Source organism: Schistocerca gregaria, chromosome 8, assembly GCF_023897955.1.
Source record: "Schistocerca gregaria isolate iqSchGreg1 chromosome 8, iqSchGreg1.2, whole genome shotgun sequence".
NCBI lineage: Eukaryota > Metazoa > Arthropoda > Insecta > Orthoptera > Acrididae > Schistocerca > Schistocerca gregaria.
The window spans coordinates 370,461,541-370,482,820 of record NC_064927.1 but is presented as its reverse complement, the minus strand read 5'-3'; the positions used below and the strand labels follow the sequence as shown (position 1 = coordinate 370,482,820).

General features: G+C 43.3%; 1 protein-coding gene across 3 annotated transcripts in view; it reads right to left on the bottom strand.

Moving 5' to 3' along the window:
* The window catches only part of LOC126284397 (uncharacterized), a 65,491-nt gene that overhangs the window by 16,980 nt on the left and 27,231 nt on the right, over positions 1-21,280 (bottom strand). For all 3 annotated transcript variants that reach the window (XM_049983296.1, XM_049983297.1, XM_049983299.1), the window contains exon 4: positions 13,386-13,531. In XM_049983296.1, the coding sequence (XP_049839253.1) occupies positions 13,386-13,531 (146 nt within the window). The remainder of the gene's footprint in view (positions 1-13,385; positions 13,532-21,280) is intronic.

The following is a 21,280-nucleotide window of genomic DNA, read 5'->3' as shown; positions in this document are numbered from 1 at the left end:
CCTTAGATGCTTTGAAATGTCCCTGACGGATCTGCTACTCAGGTGAGGTCGATAACTAGCACAAATTCGAACACACTAATCACCCAATGAATTGTGTTACTGCTTCTGTACTGACGACACAATACTCCCTGTCTTCTTTCATACTAGCGCGTCCACCTCTGGTGACATCTAGTGGTGAATTACTTATTTATAGAGGTGTCTTGATACGTTTGACCAGAGAGTGTAATTTTGTTGTACATTTAGTCCTCTTAATTACTGTATCATCTGAGATAGTGAAGCAAGTTCGGTTCTTTAAATGTAACGTTACCCTTGTTATCGGCATTCAAACACATTTGAAAAGTCGAGGACAGTGACATAACACTTGTTAATTTTAGATGAAACTTTTACGCAAAAATATCGAGAGATGTGCTAAAACTGTGGCCGGAATCGACTACTGGTGTGGTGTTCTCGTGCCATTGTATGAGGACTGTTTGGAAAGTAAGGTCCGATCGGGCGTGAAATGGAAACCACAGTGAAAATCCGATGAAGCCTTGCACAGATGTGTCGCGCAGTGTCTCTAGTATGCCTGCCGATCGCACCACGTTGTTCTTTCCAGTTCCGAGCGCACAAGGAGCACGTAAAGATGCCTAGAAAATAGTCTCCAGCCAAGTATGAGAGACTGATGAGAGATTTCTTCTAATGTCATGCAGCGCACATAGCCTAACTGTCAGTGGTTTCCTTCTTCATGACAGTCCTTGGCCGCTGAAGAATTACTGCCCCTGCAGCGTTTTCTGTGGGGAGTGTTTGGTCACCCACAATATCGTCCATAATTGTCTCCTCCTGAGCTTCATCTTTGCTCACACAAACCGCTGGCTATGAAGACAATTGCTTGGCACAGATATCGAGTTTTAGACCAGCTTAGAGAATGGCGGGAAGCACAGGACGCTGCTTTCTATGACGACGGTACTGGAAAGTTGGTACAATGCTTCGACAAATGTCTTAAGTCGGAGAGGCAACTATATAGAGAAGTAGCTGGAAAGTGTAGTTAACTGTTGCAAATAAAATGTTTTTGACTTTCTCAGTGGCTTCCATTTCGCGAGCGATCTGACCTAACTTTCCGACCAGCCCTCGTATAACATACTTCGACAGTATACTTGATTCCACAATAACTGACCACTTAGACACATCTGACAGAGTCTTCGGATCCGCTAAAAGTTAGTACACGCAGAACAAGTCACTGTAACCGTGGTGGAGAAGTGCTTTCTTTTTTACAAAATGACGTGGTACAACACCGAGAGAGTCAACTGACTTGTGGTGAGAAAGTCAACGCTTTATAGGTTAGTACGAGAGAGAGTTTGACAGAGCACTGAAAGACCTGAGTCGAAACAAGGCTCCTGGAGTAGACAACATTCCATTGGAACTACTGACGACCTTGGGAGAGCCAGTACTGACAAAACTCTACCATCTGGTGAGAAAGATGTATGAGACAGGCGAAATACCCTCAGACTTCAAGAAGAATATAATAATTCCAATCCCAAAGAAAGCAGGTGTTGACAGATGTGAAAATTACCGAACTATCAGTTTAATAAGTCACAGCTGCAAAATACTAACGCGAGTTCTTTACAGACGAATGGAAAAACTAGTAGAAGCCGACCTCGTGGAAGATCAGTTTGGATTCCGTAGAAATGTTGGAACACGTGAGGCCTTACGGACCCTACGACTTACCTTAGAAGCTAGATTAAGGAAGGGCAAACCTACGTTTCTAGCTTTTTGTAGACTTAGAGAAAGCTTCTGACAATGTTGACTGGAATACTCTCTTTCCAATTCTGAAGGTGGCAGGGGTAAAATACAGGGAGCGAAAGGCTATTTATAATTTGTACAGAAACCAGATGGCAGTTATAAGAGTTGAGGGACATGAAAGGGAAGCAGTGGTTGGGAAGGGAGTGAGACAGGGCTGTAGTCTATCCCCGATGTTATTCAATCTGTATATTGAGCAAGCAGTGAAGGAAACAAAAGAAATTTCGGGGTAGGTATTAAAATCCATGGAGAAGAAATAAAAACTTTGAGGTTCGCCGATGACATCGTAATTCTGTCAGAGACAGCAAAGGACTTGGAAGAGCAGTTGAATGGAATGGATAGTGTCTTGAAAAGAGGATACAAGATGAACATCAACAAAAGCAAAACGAAGATAATGGAATGTAGACGAATTAAGTCGGGTGATGCTGAGGGAATTAGATTAGGAAGTGAGACACTTAAAGTAGTAAAGGAGTTTTGCTATTTGGGGAGCTAAATAACTGATGATGGTCGAAGTAGAGAGGAAATAAAATGTAGACTGGCAATGGCAAGGAAAGCGTTTCTGAAGAAGAGAAGTTTGTTAACATCGAGTATAGATTTAAGTGTCAGGAAATCATTTCTGAAAGTATTTTTATGGAGTGTAGCCATGTATGGAAGTGAATCATGGACGATAAATAGTTTGGACAAGAAGAGAATAGAAGCTTTCGAAATGTGGTGCTACAGAAGAATGCTGAAGAGTAGATGGGTAGATCACATAACTAATGAGGAAGTATTGAATCGGATTGGGGAGAAGAGTAGTTTGTGGCACAACTTGACCAGAAGAAGGGATCGGTTGGTAGGACATGTTCTGAGGCATCATGGGATCACCAATTTAGTATTGGAGGGCAGCGTGGAGGGTAAAAATCGTAGAGGGAGACCAAGAGATGACTACAGTAAGCAGATTCAGAAGGATGTAGGTTGCAGTAGGTACTGGGAAATGAAGAAGCTTGCACAGGATAGAGTAGCATGGAGAGCTGCATCAAACCAGTCTCAGGACTGAAGACCACAACAACAACAACAACGAGAGTCAAATGAAAACCTTAAATATTTTTTAAAATATTATTTTTGTTCATAAGTGGTACAAAGCTGTAACACTTTTCAACATAATCTCCCCCACGCTCAATGCAAGTCCTCCAGCACTTACAAAATGCATAAATTCCTTTAGAAAAAAATGCTGTTGGTAGTCTGTGTAACCACTCATGCACCGCGTGGTGTACCTCTTCATTAGAACGGAACTTCTTTCCTCCCATTGCGTCTTTTGAGTTGTCCAAACATATGGAAATCACTTGGGGCAAGGTTCGGTGAGCATGGTGGATGAGGAAGACACTCAAAATGCAGGTCTGTGATTGTTGCAAATGTTGTACGGGCAGTGTGAGTCCTAGCATTGTCATGTTGCAAAAGGACACCTGCTATCAGCAATCCACGTCGCTTGATTTGATTGCAGGTCGCCGATGATTTTTTACGAGATCTGTGTATGATGATGCACTGGTGATAGTGGTTCCTCTAGCCATGTAATGCTCCAAAATGACGCATTTTTCATCCCAAAAGAGAGTCCGCATAACCTTCCCTGCTGATGGTTCTGTTAGAATATTCTTTGGTTTTGGTGATGAGGAATGGCGCCATTCCTTGCTCGCTCTCTTCGTTTCCGGTTGGTGTAAGTGAACCCAGGTTTTGTCCCCAGTAACGATTCTTGCAAGGAAGCCATCACCTTCTCGTTCAAAGCGCCGAAGAAGTTCTTCACAAGCATCAACGCGTCGTTCTCTCATTTCAGGAGTCAGCTGCCGTGGCACCCACCTTGCAGACACTTTGTGAAACTGTAGCTCATCATGCTCACCCATGACTGATCTGTAAACATGCTGTAATTTCATTCAGTGTCACTCGGTGGTTTTCCTTCACTATGGCTTCAACTGCTGCATTGTTCTGTAGAGTCACAACTCGTTGTGCCTGATCTGGACGAGGAGCATCTCCCATTGAAGTAACACCATTTGCGAACTTCGTACTCCATTCGTAGACTTGCTGCTGTGACAAACATGCACCACAGTACTGAACCTTCATTCGTCGATGAATTTAAATAGATTTCACACCTTCACTACGCAAAAACCGAATAACAGAACTCTGTGCTTCCCTGGTACAAGTCGCAAGCGGGACGGCCATCTTTATAGTGATACTGCGATGGTATGTGTGCATCTGTGCATCAACCTACATTCCATTCTGCACGCTATTTGTAGCACGCTTACGAACTTATAGGATATCGGCGCGAAATTTCGATTTGTTATTACAAATTTAAGGTTTTCATTTGACTCACCCTCGTATATAGTTTCACTTACAAGAATCGTAGCAGAATCGCCCTATGGCGATCTTCTTGCTGCATGTCAGTTACGGAGCATGGAATGAAAGCCGCGTCTGATGTCAATCTTACTGTATAAAATGATCTAGTGTATAGAATTTGGCGTTCAATGAAAGCGTTTTTTATTTGTTTCTTTGATTAATCTGTTAGATAATGACATTCAGGCCTTTGCTTCATCGGCCCAAGATTTTGCACACACGAAACATTTTTCATTACTGTTACTGCAAAGTCAAAGTGGTCCCATGCTCAGGGAATGAGTACACGGCAGCATATGCAGGAATTCTGCATCACCGCTCATGGCAAGTTCCTAGTGGCGGTGACTTGCCATTGATTTCCACCGACATGTTAAGAAGCGTCAAGTCTGTGTCTTATGTATGACTGTGTTGAGTGGTTGTGCGGTGTAGTGTTCGGTTTGTGTTGTTGTGGCTGAAGGAAGAGGGTGAAATCCGGTGCCGGCATGTAGCCTGTTCCTCTTGAATAGCACCAAAGTGGCCGCCGAGTTTAGCGTGCCAGTCCGACGGATGAATCTTCAACAGCAGCGTTGCATGCCCTTCGTTTCATAGGACATCGCGAAGAGATTAGGAATTGTAATTCAGGACATTGGCCCAAAGACAGGTGATCATGAACTTTACGCCACCACACCTCTTCTCTCTTTGCCTTCCTAATACAGAAAGTGAAAGTTTTTCACCACCGGGATTGGAACCAGCTTACTTCCGAGTTGAGCGCCACCGCACAGGGGTGCGTTAGCGACCTTTTTTTTTAATTTCCATTTTGTTCGCTTTAGTTCGTTGCATCTGCTCGGGGCGGACGTCGTAAGACATCCACTTAAGTTCGTTGTTGATCTGTTAACTCAGTTTTTTTTTATTACAGAGGGCACATTACCCTCTGACCGAACACGCTCAGCTACCGTGCCGGCATGCGACCTCGGCTACGGAGGCGGATCACTGTTGCTTATGGAAGATAATTTTGGAATTCTTAGACCATGGCTAAGTCAATTCTCCGTAGTCTCTATATTCCCACAACGCTTGCTGTATAACTCCTGTGGAGTTTGGAAGCTACGAGAGAGGTACCGCCAGAAGAGAAGCAATGGGGGCGGGTCATGAGTCATGATTGGAGAGCTAAACTAGTAAGAGCACTGCCAGTGTGAGGCAAGATTCCCGATTCCATTCTCAGCCCGAAACACATTTTAATAATAATACGAGGGTTGGAACTTCAATAGTGGCAACTATTTATTTACAGCTCGTACAAAATAGATACGTGTTTCAAAGTTTTAGTGCCCTTCAAAGTAGTCACCTGCATTGTGTACACCCCCGCCAGGTGTCATCGATGTGGAAGTCGTAGGATACTCTTAGCAGTGGCAGTTGTGCTGACTGTTCTAGCGGCGCTGTCTGTTTCCCGACGAATTTGTAGTAGTTCTAAAGCGAATGCTGTGAAGTGTTTCCTTCAGTTTAGAAATCGAGTTGAACTCACGAGGGCTTAAGTAAAGGGAGTGCAGTGGGTGGTATAGCATTTAGCAAACCCTTTCAGTCAAACAAGTCATTAAGAGCTTGCACTGTACGTGCTTGAACATCGTCCTGCAAAATGATGGTCAGGTCTTGCAGAAAGTGTCATCACTTCTGTCTCTAAACTGGTCGTAGGTTGTGTTCCGAAAATGAACAGCATAGAGACAGAAGTGATGACATTTCCTTCAGGACCTGACCATCATTTTACAGGAACATGCTCATCAAGCACGTACAGTGCAATCTGTTACTGATTTGTTTGACTGAAGGAGCTGCTATGTGTTATAGTACCTATGGTTGTCCCCTGACTTACGACCTCGTCAGTTCAACTCGGTTTCTAAACTGAAGGAAACGCTTTACGGTATTCGCTTCAGAACTGCTACAAATTCGTCGGGCAATAGACCGCGCGCCGGCCGATGTGGCCGAGCGGTTCTAGGCTCTTTAGTCTGGAACCGCGCGATCGCTACGGTCGCAGGCTCGAATCCTGCCTCGGGCATGGATGTCTGTGACGTCCTTAGGTTAGTTAGGTTTAAGTAATTCTAAGTTCTAGGGGACTGATGACCTCAGATGTTAAGTTCCGTAGTGCTCGGAGCCATTTGAACCATTTATTTTGTGCAAGCTGTAAATAAATAGTTGCCATGATTAAAGTTCCAACCCACATATTTGTGTCAGTGAAAGATGCAAAATGTATTTACAGTTGTATAAACGTAGGATTTTTATGGCAAAGTTCGTTCTGAAGTTTAGGAGGTAAACCAGTTTTCTTGTCGATTAACTTCAGTAATGAGAGTTTCGTGTGACAGTGATGAAAACTTGATTGTCAGTTCTATGTTGAAAGTCGTGCTCTCTAGTTACCAAATGATCAGCTCCCATGCAGAAATTTATAGGTTTATGCAACTTCAGGAGCAAATTGCACGCCATACCAAACACCACCGACTAGAATTCATGCTAAGTGATACTTACTAGGGAAGTACTCCAACCGTAACGCCTAAAACAGAATAAACATCATTGTAAATCATATCTGTTCCTATCTGTAAAAATCTGCAATTTTGTGCAATCGCACTTTGAAGTTTAGCAGACGTAAAGATTATAACAGAAGCACAAGTCGCTGAAGAGACATGACTGTGTATCATTAAATTATGACCAACAGACTCAATAGAGTGTTAAACGTATCTTCGACGCAATGCTCAACACTTGCTTGAAACACGATACAGGGTGATTCAAAATGTTCAGACGTGTGTGAAATCTTATGGGACTTAACTGCTAAGGTCATCAGTCCCTAAGCGTACACACTACTTAACCTAAATTATCCTTAGGACAAGCACACACACCCATGCCCGAGGGAGGACTCGAATCTCCGCCGGGGCCAGCCGCACAGTCCATAGGGTGATTCTTATTAACCTTTAAAAATCCCGTAGCGACGTAGATGATACTGAGGTAAGTTATCTAATATAAGACACGTGGGGCCGCAAATGTATGGAAATACCCCAAAACTGGATGCCAAAGTTGAACGTGTGACATCACATCAAAGATATGGAGGGTACTTTCGAGCGCCCGTGTGAAGCGATGATTGAGAGATGCATGCAAACGGTGCAAATTTCGAACTTGTAAATGTGATCTTTATGTTTCTTTCCTTTTCGGCACCTCTTTTGTTTACAGATGTTATGTAGTAAAGAAAACGTAGGTCATTTACTGGTAATCATACAATTCAGAAGCTTACATTCATTTACCTGTGACGCAATACGGTAGGTTTTTGGTGTACTGTACCTCGCAATAAACCAGCGGAGACCACGAAGCGAGTAGATGAAGTAATAAATTATTAGCTCAGTGTAAACACATAACTGTCACACGCAATGAAAAAAATACTGCCAGCTAGAAGCTTGTGAGCTCCACTTGATAAAGTTCGGACCTAGGGACGGAGCCGCACCAACGTGAAAAGCTCACTTGTATTGTAATGATCGGACGCGAAGATCGAGAGGCTGAACCACTGCATGTGGTACGTCATCTGGTGACGTCACATGTACAACATTTATCATGCACTTTTGACGTGTTCTTGACATTTGAGGCCCCATTTGTCTTACATTAAATTACTTGTCTCTACACCACTTACGTCGCTTAGGAGGTTTTGAAACGTTAATAAGAATCACCCCGTATGTTAACACATGCAATACTTGCAAGGTAATATTATCCATAATAGGACTGTCGTACGTTTCCCCTCAATCTTCAGAGAGCTACAAATATGGTGTTTTAAAGAAGTGATTGAAACACTTCGGAATTGAACATCTCGCAGTAAGAAAAATGGATAATGTGATCACCAGGGCTTTTGATACTGGACTATTCTAGTTCGGATACACTGACAAATAGTGTATCATCATATTGACATGTTACCGCCCGTTTCATTCCGCTATATCTGAATCACTTCACTGAAAACTCCACAGTTGCACTTGGACGACGAATAACGGAAATCGTAACTTCTATTTTCGGAAATGTGGCTCTGTGAGTTGTGCATAAATATTGACATGTAGTTTTTCAAGATTTTTTCCAACATATGTTCAGTATTTGCTAAATAATACCTGCCGGCCGTTGTGGCCGAGCGGTTCTAGGTGCTTCAGTCTGGAACCGCGCGACCTCTACGGTCGCAGGTTCGAATCCTGCCTCGGGCATGGATGTGTCTGATGTCCTTAGGTTAGTTAGGTTTAATTAGTTCTAAGTTCTAGGGGACTGATGACCTCAGATGTTAAGTCCCATAGTGCTCAGAGCCAAATAATACGTCATGTATGGCTCCTGCGAATCCGCTAATTGTAATTGTTCCAAGTCATTGTTTCTTGGGCAGCTTATGACAATGTAGTCTTTAGACTCGTTAAATTCGTTAATCTTCAAACAGCAGTTGTGAGTAAATGAGAAGTTTAGAAGAAATTGACTTTTATGAGTGATAGACTTATATCCGTAGCTTAGAACCATTTTATTCGGTTTTAGCAGTTCGCTTGTGAGACGGAGCCCTAGTCGTTGAATCAACAACACACAGGTGCTTCTTGCTTCATGGTTACGTCGCAGAAAGTCAAGAACTCTTGAAAACCTAAGGGAGGTAGGACGTCAAACGGGCCGACTTGGAGCAGGAGAGTCACCACAGGACATTTTAATTTCTACTGTCTATACTTTTACAAATAAATTCATAAAACTTTGTCACCATGATCAGGAAGGATTGAGGACTCACACTCATCGCAGTGCAAGTTTAAAAAACGTAGCAAAATACCTTTTTTTACATGTGAAATTTCATAATTTTTTTCACTTATTACTGGCTGCATTTGTTGCTATAGGTACACTTTCCTTCCTAAGTAAAGGAGATTCTTTGATGAATTTTTCATAGCATACAAACAGTAGTTACAGGTGTATGAAACTCTAGAATTTTCCAAATCTATTAAAAAACTGTGGAAAAAATTGAGATAATTAACTATAAAACTTGAGTTTTTCTCTAAACATGAAGTTAAAAAAGTAACAGTTCATTCATTTTTTCATAAATGAAATAACTTCTAGAGTTTCATACACCTGTAACTATGGTTTGTATGCTGTGCAAAAGTAATCGAAGAATCTCTCTTACTTAAGAAGAAAAGTGTACCTATAGCAACAAATGCAGCCAGTAGTAAGTCAAAAAAAATCATGAAATTTCACAAGTAAAAAAAGTGTGTTTTGTTCCGTTTTTGAGCTTCCACTGCTATGAGTATAAATCCTGAATCCTTCCTGGTCATGGTGTTAAAGTTTTATGAATTTATTTGTATAGACAGCGGAAATAAAAATGTTATGTGTTGCCTCTCCTGCTCCAAGTCGGCCCGTTTGCCGTCCTACCCCCATTAACTGGCTTGAGTATCTATTGTCAGTACGTAAGTTACAGCGTCAATAATTAATATGTGATTCTTGAGTTTCTCCCGGCGTATTTGATAATCAAAATATCCACGGGTGTACTGCCGGTCTATAGTGTCCAACGGGCACAATATTTCGGCGATCAAACATATCGCCATCATCAGGTGAACTGATGAACTGACGGACTGAGCTCCTGTGAACGCGCTGGCACGGAGATCCGTACGCTATGGCTGCTTAGGGGGAACTGGGTTCGGTCGCGGCGGCGGACGACTTAAATACCCTCCGCCCGCGGCGCGCTCCCTCCGCCGTCCGCGCCCCGCGCCACGGTAGCGCGGTGGAACAGATTGCGACGGCGTCTGAGATGACGTCGGTGTGATGCCTCTGTCCGCCGTGGTCGTCACAACTATGCGTTTGCTCGATTTACTCTTGATGGGTGACGTTCCCGCGAGTTGCCGCGCTTTCGGGGTTTACCAGCATGTAATGGCGCTCGACTTGCTATGATAGTTTCTGGCACGGTGTCACGGACGGGAAACATTAGCTGGCACACATCAATTGCGTAGATTCAAGTTGCTTTTGAGATGATTGTTGAGGTAGCCCAAGGCTAACCTTATTTAATTTAATTTCGTAGTGCTTCAGAAACAATGTTCACTATTAATTTCAGTCACTAAATTAACTTCCAATTTTCCGATGTTATTAATTCTTTTGGTAAATTAAGTCAGAGGGTAGCGAATTTTATTACTCCTGACAAACATTCAGTTTTCACACAACACGTGGCAACCTTCAGTTGCCCCGCTCTTAGTGCTAATTATATGTGCATTAACCTTTCTTTTTCTGATATTAAAGTAGTTGTCCATAGGACTGGCGACAGTAATTTTCCCCAAATCTCAAATATCTAATTAACGCCAGTTAATTGTTAAGGTAACGACCGCACATTTACTTTCTTTATTAACTTTACCCTTTTTCAAAATTAATTTCCACCAAATTCATTTGCATTTTTCCTTTCATTTAGATGTAACCCTTCCTCCCTCTTTACCGACAGATTAACTTCGATAACGATTGCTTTTCCCAAATTTCCATTAGGTACACGCGGTTTAATTTTTCACTGTCATTAAGGTCGGTAAGTGAGAGGGAGGTTACATGCTTACCGCACAGTGATCCTTCATTGGACCAAACAGAAGGAAGTCTGAAGGCGTGAGATTCGGGCTGCAAGGTGGATGAGGAAGAACAGTCCAATAACGTTTTGTGAGCTCGTTTTAGGTGCGCAGACTTGTGTGAGGCCTTGCGTTGTCATGGAGAATGAGAAGTTCGTTTGCATTTTTGTGCGACGAACACGCTGAATTAATTTCTTAAATTTCCTGAGCGTATACACTCCAGACTTCATCGTTGGACCATGACGGACGACATCATACGGAATAATTCCTTCACTGTCTCACAAGACTTTCGCTACGACCTTACAGCCTGAGGACGCGGCTTCGAACTTTTTCTTCAGAGGATAGGTGGTGTGGTGCCACTCAATGGATTGCCGTTTTGTTTCCAGGTCGAAGTAATGAACCCACGTTTCATCGCATGTGACGATGTTCGACAGGAAATTGTTACGATAGGCCTCGTAACGCACAAGCGACTGCGCACAGACGGTCTTTCGTTGCACCTCATGCTCTTGTGTTAATCCGCGAGGAACCCAGCAGGTACCACCTGTGAGTACCCCAACTGGTGGACGAGAGTGTCTGCACCATCAACAGAGACGTCGAGCGGATTAGTGAAATGTTTCACTGTGATCCGTTGAATGAGAGTGTCCGCACGTCCGTATCCTGAAGGAGTCACAGCTACGTGCGGCCGGCCGGCAAGCGGGATAGACACGGGGGCCCTCCACGCCCGCACCAACGTGGTGACCAAATCAAAAGTTCTACTGTCACCTCCGTCAACATGTTAGTTATCTAATAGGTGGATCACAGGATGCTGGGCTGTGATGTTATCCGTGCGTCTGGGTAAGACTACGCACTAACACGGTCCATCAGGTGATAGATAGTGGACGAAACGCGAATGAGGGCAACAATTTGAACAGCATAGGGAAAAAAAGTGCCAAGGTGCCGTGGGAAAGAAATTTCTGCGACAGTGGGATGGGTAGGAAGAGCAGTAGTGGCTTACTAGCTACGATAGTTCATACAAGGTTGGGTTTGTTAGTATGGGTATCATGCATCATTGCCGTGACAGGCGGTGGCCATGTATCCGAGTTTGCTGCAGCCGCTGCATTCCTGGAACAATCAGGATCGTTACATATTTGTGGGAGATCGGCCATAGATCATCTCGCTGTGTGGAGGTGGGGGGGGGGGGGGGGGGGGGGGGAGGTGCGGAGCTTGTCTGCATGTAGTGTACGGTACGGCTTCCCTGCGTGGTGCCAGGTTTTCGGCAAATGTGTTCCAACTGTATATCTAGTAATGATGGCTGATTAACAGGGGGCACACCTGTACCGTTGTGTTTGCATGTACTTGGCCATAGATATTAGTTCCTTGCAAGTATGTCTTTTGGTCTTTTATGTTTCCATCTACGGTTGGGGGTCGTAGTTCCCCAGATTCAGAATAAACGAGTTCTGTGAATGTCTGGAGTTTCTGTATAGTCTTGTGGTGAGTTTGTGAATTACCTCCGTGAGAGTCTCAAGTCGGTATTCCCGAAGAAGGTCGGCGATGCGTGTGTATCGTGGAGCATTGCTTATGCTTATGATTTTGAGAACTTTGGTTTGTATGATCTGCAGACGGCACAGGCGAGTGGGCGCAGCGTATCCCCAGACAGGAGCTGCGTACATCATCAGGGGTCGTTTAAATGTCATGTACATGGACCTCGACACCCTTGTGTTCAGTGTGCTATGTCTGTTTGAGCCTCGCGCTTTCTCGGTTGGTCATGTGTTGTATGTGGTCCCCCCAGAGTAATTTCCGGTCCAGTCAGACACCGAGATATTTGACTTTCTCACGGAAACGTATTGGGCGTGCATGTAGAGTTATTGGTCTGCAGTATCGGTGTTTGCGCAGTTGCTTCAGTCTTCTAGTGAACAGAACGGATTCGCACTTATCGATGTTTACTCTAACACGCCATTTCTCTAACCAAGGCTCAGCCACTCTGAGTGTTGTCTGTAAGCGTGACGTAATGTTTGATGGTTTCCAATCTCGCGCGAGGATGGCTGTGTCATCCGCGTATATTGCTATCGTTGTGTTGTGTGTGGTTGGGAGATCGTTTATGTAGAGGTTAAACAGTAGGGGCCCTATGATGCTTCCCTGGGGTACTCCGCGTGTATTCCGTGTCGTGTTGATTGTTTTCCCTGCACGTCAGTGTTGAAACTCTTGTCTGTGAGGTATGCGTGTATGAGACGCACCAAGCGGGAGATCGGACAGGTTTCCGCGGCCTTGCGTTGATGACAGACGCCTTTCCCGAAGACTCAAAGTGCTTTTGTTCATTGCCAGGTCACCATAGACATTCTGCAAGCGCCTATGAATATCTACGATGCTCTAGATTGCCGTCGAAAGTAAGTTAATTACAACTCTCTGTTCGGAACGGATATGCGTTGCAGACACCATTTTGAAGACTACATAAATCGCCGGCATCTGTCGGAACTTCATGAAACTGTAGGGGCTGAAATGGGGATGTTCCACGATGTCCCACAACAACCAAAATTGGCCAAGCAAAAAAGGCGTTGCATTACTTACTGAACGCACCTCGTACATGAACAGTAGGGTAGATCTTACTAGTGCTTTTTAAGCACTCTCCTCTGAAGACTTATTGCATTTATCCAGAATCATTCCAGCCTATTGAAATCTACCAACGTCATCGTCTTCGCCTGTCATATCAGTATCTATAGTTAATTATATCTCAACGTTACTTACCTTCGTAAACACGCCGGAAACGACAGTTGAGTGGCCCACTGGCTGGATGTAAGAAACCAAAAAGTTCCACTTCGATGTCCGACTCCGACAGAGGAACGTCCGAAAATGGACGGCATACTAGATCCGGCACCTTAACGCGGATGAACCTGCAGACGAAAATCGTCTTTAGTGCCAGGTAAAATAGAATCAAGTCTTTACCTGTAAATATCTGTCTTGGATTTATCCAATAAGGGCTGATTTAATCCCATTCGTTTCACGAACTACCTTTGGACACAAGGTAATGTAACGATTTGGACAGTTAATGTACGTGATTTAATAACGTGACATTCGTTGCTAGCCATTCTCGTCCACAACCTCATTGTATTTTCTGAAAATCGAAACCATTCCGTAGAATACAGCCTGTTTATGTTGTTAATATGTTTGCAGCTTCTCTTTCTCAGTTGCTACTTCAATTATGTTTATCATGTAGTTACAATCCGTCTTTTACGAGACGTAGAACATCGCCTCCACAGTGTTGTGAAACAACACATGGTACTCTTACGCCATAATAATAAAAGCAACACCAGGCTCCTTCTATAGGAAGGACATTCCGTGCAAGCACTATAAAACAAAGTGAAAATATAGTAAATGTGCAATAAGCAATAATAAAAGGAAAATATTCCAACTAATTCGCAGTTTACCATAAGAAATAAGGAAAAATTAAAATATGAAACTGAAACACAAACAAATACTTTCTCTCTCTCTCTCTCGCTCGCTCAGACACACACACACACACACACACACACACAGTGCCTGCACTACCATACTACCAATTCAGCAACCTAGCATTTCTCCTCAGGTCATCATCACGCTAGAATCCCACCCTCTACAGTTCCCATGATCTCTTAGTCAATCCTACACCAAGGCGAGGCGCAATGTGCAGCGAGAAACGTTATGTCCAGTAGAACAAGTAGTTGTGACACAGTATCAATTGACAGCATACATTATGTTCTTCCAGTGCCTACAAAAGATCGAATGGACACGTGAAAACAACAGGAAACATAAAAGTACGCAATGAAACATAAACCAACCCTTGCAAATAGTAAGATAAACTAACATAACTCACATCATAATATGTGTAGTTAAACATTAATCTGATGATGCCTAATATGAATGTGTGAAACTTGTTTGGTTAAAAATAAACACTCAGTTGTAAAAGAGGTTGATATTTGTTTTTGTCTACAAAATAGACACAATAGGCTGTTTAATGTACTAGAACAAGCTGAAGGTTAACTTCAATATTTATTTTCCATTACTAGCCACTTTCTGGTTATGGCCATGTTCAAATGCAGCCAAGGCCTCATTAGGCAAAAGCTCCATTAGGTTCTTCTTATTCAGGTCCGCATAACACGTACTGCTTTTAAATACGACGACACACGTTATCTCCATTATGTGATCAAAAGTATCCGGACACCTGGCTGAAAATAACTCACAAGTTCGTGGCGCACTCCATCGGTAATGCTGGAATTCAATATGGTGTTGGCCCACCCTTAGGCTTGATGACAGCTTCCACCGTCGCAGCCATACGTTCAGTCAGGTGCTCGAAGGTTTCTTGGGGAATAGCAGCCCATTCTTCACTAAGTGTTGCACTGAGGATAGGTATAGGCGTCGGTTGGTGAGGCCTGGCACGAAGTCGGCTTTCCAAAACATCCCAAAGGTGTTCTTCAGGATTCAGGTCAGGACACTGTGCAGGCCAGTCCATTACAGGGAGGTTACTGTCGTGTAACTACTCAGTCACAGGTCGTGCACTACGAACAGGTGCTCGATCGTGTTGAAAGATGCAGTCTTCAACAGTGGGAAGCAAGAAGGTGCTTAAAACATTTATGTAGGCCTGTGCTGTGATATAGTGCCACGCATAATACCAAGGTGTGCAAGCCCCTTCCATGAAAAACATGACCACACCATAACACCACTGCCTCGGAATTTTACTGTTGGCACTACACACGGTGGCAGATGACGTTCACCGGGCATTCGCCATACCCACCCCCCGCCATTGGATCGCCACATTGTGTACCATGATTCATCACTCCACACAATATTTTTCCACTGTTCCATTGGCCAATGTTTGACATTTACCGGCGTGATGTATGGCTTGTGAGCAGCCACTCGACCATGAAATCCAAGTTTTCTCACCTCCCACATGACTGTCATAGCACTTGCAGTGGATCCCGATGCAGTTTGGAATTTCTGTGTGATGATGTGGATAGATGTCCACCTATTACACTTTACGACCCTCTTCAGCTGTCGGCGGTCTCTGTCAGTCAACAGACGAGGTCGGCCTGTACGCTTTTGTGCTGTACGTGTCGCTTCCCGTATCCACTTTACTATCATATCAGAAACAGTGGACCCAGGGATATTTAGGAGTGTGGAAATATCGCGTGCAGACGTATGACACAAGTGACACTCAATCACCTGAGCACGTTGGAAGTCCATGAGATCCGCGGAGCGCCCTATTCTGCTCTCTCACGATGTCTAATGACTATTGAGGTCGCTGATATGGAGTGCCTGCGAGTAGGTGGCAGCACAATGCATCTTTTCAGCGTATGTTTTTGGGGGTGTCCGGATTCTTTTGATCACATAGTATACATTTAAAAACAGCCACTGTCTGAAATCGGCTAGAAATTCAAATTAGATATTGGAGTATAAGGTCAACACATTTCAATAAATTAAATAGCCGATGGTGGGCAACATGAGTTTGACAGTCAATCGCTGTCGCAACTGATTAGGTCCTCGCAGAACGAACTGATTTTAAATGTTGTGACACACGTTATCGATGCACAACTACATTTAAAAATGGCCACATCCTGAAACTATTTTGTATGTTAAAGAAAGCTCTTTACAATACATTAAATAGCTAATGATGGGCCGGCCGGGGAAGCCGAGCAGTTCTAGGCGCTACAGTCTGGAACCACGCGACCGCTGCGATAGCAGGTTCGAATCCTGCCTCGGGCATGGATGTGTGTGATGTCTTTAGGTTAGTTAGGTTTAATTAGTTCTAAGTTCTAGGCGACTAATGACCTCAGTTGTTAAGTCGCACGGTGCTCATTTGAACCCTTTTTTTTCTGATGATGAGTATGGCCGTCCTTGATTGTTATCATCCAAGAATTTCTAATGTGCAGTCCCATGAAAATTAAACCTTATGTGGTTTGCAAATATGCCAAGATCTCCAAAACTTTAGGCATCAGTGGCATCAACTTGAACTCTCTTTACATTCATCAATGAGATTTCAGTTCTAAAATGACGAAGAAATTTTTGCAACTCTACTTATTAATTTAGCTTTCTTTCCTCAAAAAATTACAGAACCCTAATTTTTCATGGTTCGAGAGTCAAATATTGGCTTTCGTGCACACTTAATGTCCGTTGAGCTGAGATACAAGTAAGTGATTGGTGGTTGTTTATATTACCATCATTGCGGAACACGGGATAATACTTATGTTTCTAATGAACTTGCACTGTCCACTGCAAGGCCTGCTGCCTGTAAAACATTTCCTAAGCTAATAGTTCGTCTAAAATGCTTCATTGTATGCTCATAACTTTATTATAAGCAGACTATTTGATATAATGCTTAATCCTTTGCAAGACGAAATGTACCCTTTCAATTGTTCGCGTATCTACCATTTGCAACACACAATGAGATGACAAAAATCATGGAATACCTGCTAATATTGTTTCGGACCTCCTTTGTCAGGCGAAGCACAGCAACTCGACGCCACACTGTCTCAACAAGTCGTTGGAGACCCCCTCCCTCCCCCCCCCCCCCCCCCAGAAATACTGAGCAATGCTGTCTCTGTAGTTGTTCATTATTGCGAAAATGTTGCAGGATTCTGTGGATGAACCGACCTCTCGATTACGTACTATAAATGTTCAATGGGATTCATGTCGGACGATCCTCGTGGCCAAATCAGTCCCTCGAATTCTCCAGAATGTTCTTCAAGCGAGTCGCGAAGAAGTGTCGTCTGGTGACATTGCGCACTGTCATCCACAAAAATTACATTGTTGTTTGGCAATAAGCAGCCAAACACAAATATTTTCAGTCAATGGTCAGTTTAGTTGGACCAAAGCACCCAGTCCATTCCATATAAGCACAGCCAACACCATTATTTATTTATTTATTTATTTAACCAGATCAGATTAGGGCCATCAGGCCCTCTCTTACATCGGACCAGTGTTCCACACATGCAGCATTTCACACATCAGAGTTACATCATGACCATAGTTTAAGTGAGAATATTAGGTTACTCTAGTGACAATATGAATAAAGAGTAGTGACTAAGACCTAGTAAAGTAAATGCGGCAGTATTTTTACAACAGGTGCGATACATACAGATTGTGATAAAAGCAATAATAATAACAGCAAAAAAATGTAATCATAAACATGACTAAGAGTTAATAAATTAAATGCTGGCAGTATTTTTACAGCAGGTGCTATACATACAGATTATGATAAAAGCAATAATAAGCAATAATAATAACAGTAAAAAAATCAAATAATAATGACAAACATGAGAAGGATTGGCAATAGTAATGAAGGTTTGTGCAGATGTGTGTAAAGTAGATGTTTACTAGTTTAGCGTGTTTTGGGGAATGGAGATTTAAGGAGGGGGAAAGAGGGAAGTAATGAGGTGAAGTGCATTCTTGTACAGAGGAAGGCATTACTGTTGCTTAAGTAGATACGTCATTAACTGTTTTTTGAAGCTGGACATGCTTTTAAGTTCTCTAACATAACGAGGGAGGTTATACCAGAGTCCTGTTCCCGCTACTGTAAAGGACTTGGAGAAGGTGACTGAGCGATGCAGTGGAACGGAGAGGATTTTATTATAATGGCAACGTCTGTTTCTGTCATGTTGTTCCGACATGAGCGTTGGGGACGAGGAGAGATATGAGGGACAGTTTACATTTATAAGGCAGTAGATCAGACAGAGTGTATGGAAATCTCTGCGTTTGTCTGCACGCAGCCAGGACAATTTTGCATATGCTGGTGAAATGTGATCAAAAAGTCGAACGTCACAAATATATCGGACGCAGCATTCATGACCAGTTCTAGACGTCGAGAATTTTCCTGAGAGAGGCCTTGTAGGATAATATCGCTGTAGTCAATGATTGGGAGTATAAGCGTTTGTACTAATTTCTTTTTCAGATCGAAAGGGAAGAGTTTTTTATATTTTTGTAGGACATGAAGGGATGCTGATGCTTTTTTGCACACTGCAATTACGTGCTCTGTCCAATTTAGATTTTCATCTATTATTACTCCCAAACTCTTTGCTGAGGGAGAGAAGTTAATATTTGTTCCATTTAGGATAAGAGGTGGTACGGATTCCCGATGTTTTGGGCTAATGAGCTTAGAGTGACCAAGTACCGCTTGGGTTTTAGATGAGTTTAGTTTTAGACCTATGTCCTGTGCCCATTTTGACAGTACATCGAGGCCAGTATTGAAATTTTCAATAGCTTTCTTGAGATTGCTTGGTTTCGCACTTAGATACAACTGAAGGTCATCAGCATACATATGGTATTTGCAATACGTCAGAACCGATGACACACCGTTGACATACAGAGAGAAGAGTATAGGACCTAATGCTGAGCCTTGGGGAACGCCTGACACTACCTGCCGCAATTGTGATTTTATATTACCTGATAGGACGCGTTGCTGACGAGACGTTATGGAGCCACCACCAGTGCCTTGTTGACAACGTGCGTCCACGGTTTTGTGGGGTCTGCGCCACGCTCGAACCCTATCAGCTCCTACCAGTTGAAATCGGGACTAAGCTGACCAGGTCACGGTTTTCCAGTCGTCCAGGGTCCAACCGACATGGTAACTAGCCCAGGAGGGGCGCTGAAGCTGATGTGCTGTTAGCAAAGACACTTGCGTCGGTCGTCTGCTGCCATAGCGCTATAACGCGAAATTGCTTCGCACTGTCCTAACGGATGCGTTCGCCGTGCGTCCCACATTGATTTCTGCGCTTATGTCACGCAGTGTTGCTTGTCTGTTAGCAATGGAAACTCCATGCAAACGCCGCTGCTCTGGGTCATTAAGCGAAGGCCGTTGGCTACTGCGTTATCAGTGGTGAGAGTAATGACTGTAATACGAAATGGAATGTCTCATGCGTCTAGCTCCAACTGTCATTCCAGTTCAAAGTCTGTTAATTCCCATCGCGCAGCCACAACCACTTTGGATATCTTTCACACCAACCAGCTGAGTACAAATGACGGCTCCACCAATACATTTCCGTTTTATACCTTGTGTATGCGATACTACCGCCATCTGTAATGTGCGTGTTGCTGCCTCATGACTTTTATCACCGCTACGGTCGCAGGTTCGAATCCTGCCTCGGGCATGGATGTGTGTGATGTCCTTAGGTTAGTTAGGTTTAAGTAGTTCTAAGTTCTAGGGGACTGATGCCCTCAGAAGGTAAGTCCCATAGTGCTCAGTGCCATTTGAACCTTAAAACGTGAAAACCATTTTCTTGTGGTGCTCCGTCCAATGGCATATGTTAGAAATGTTCCGATTTCTCCACTTGGTCCTCCATTTTGTGTCTTCCACAACGCCACTCATTGTCTCTAAATGACAAAATAACAATACGTAAACTCAAATAGCAACAGTGGGTTACAAATACAAAATGACAATCGATAAATAAACACATAGCAGTCGGAATACCAACATGCAAAACCAAAGCTTTGCGAACTTTTGGACAATCCTAATGTATTAACCGATTCCTTTTGTTAGTCAAGTTGTGCTATAAGTTTCTTTCTTGCTTTGCTTTTTATCTTTGTTATTCGATCTACCCGTATATTCTTAAGCACTTTTCTGTAGCATCACATGTCAAAAGGTTTCTCTCTTTGTCTGAACTTACCGTCCACGTTTCACTTCCGTACAAGGCTACATTGCAGACCAATGATTTATCTGCGTCGTAGACGCAGCACCTGCTATTTGATTAAGCTTTTTCATGTTTTTATATGCCACAGCATGCAGTTGTAATTTACAGAAGAAGTGGTGTTATCTTTCGTACAATCGTTTTTTTACCATGGTGTTATTGTAAGTAACAGGTGTGTGAAGTCCAATTTTTTTTAACATCACTGCAGTCCTCTTCTTAAATTGTCTGCGTGCACCAGTTAACGGGGTTGTTTCAATTATTGTTTAAGACTGCGGAGCAGGGAGATTTATTTCGACTTGTAGGTGAAGGAAGTGTCCTATGTAGAGCTATTATTAATTTTTTGAGTCCGCCAGCCATTAGTGCGGAATTGTGAATCTTGCCAACAAGAAAACACCAGTTGAGTGACATCTCAAATTTTTTTGCATATTAAGATCTTAGGCACTCATGTAGTACTGTGCATGTAAATGTATAATTAGGAGTGGTCTTTACTTCAGTTTCCCATCAAAAATAAAGTACGCTAACCTAACCTTCCTCTCTGACAGCTAGACCGATACTGACCGTTTCCTGCCATTTCCAGGGCAGGGGTTGGTGGTGACGGTGAGTGACCTCATAAGAGGGGTGGGAAGGGGTGAGCAGGAGGGGGTAGGCCAAGAGTGCTCTCTTGTGGATGTAGTGTGAATTAGCTCAGTCGGTCCTTGCAGTTCAAGGTGAACACAAGTCTCCAACTTAGGTTACTCTAAATAGTCCAGTTGATTCCCACAACAAAAAAGTACACTAACCTAGCCTTCCTCTCTTGCATTTGGACAGAGACTGACAATTTTCTGCCATTTACAGGGATGATATCATAGGATGGGTGCAGATTAGGTGACCACATAGAGGTGTGGGGAGGGGTGAGGGAGTTACGATAGTGGAGGTACCACAGTTGCGCTATTTCCTGCCAAAATTTCACGCCATTTCCAGGGGGGGGGGGGGGGTGATGTCAAAGGG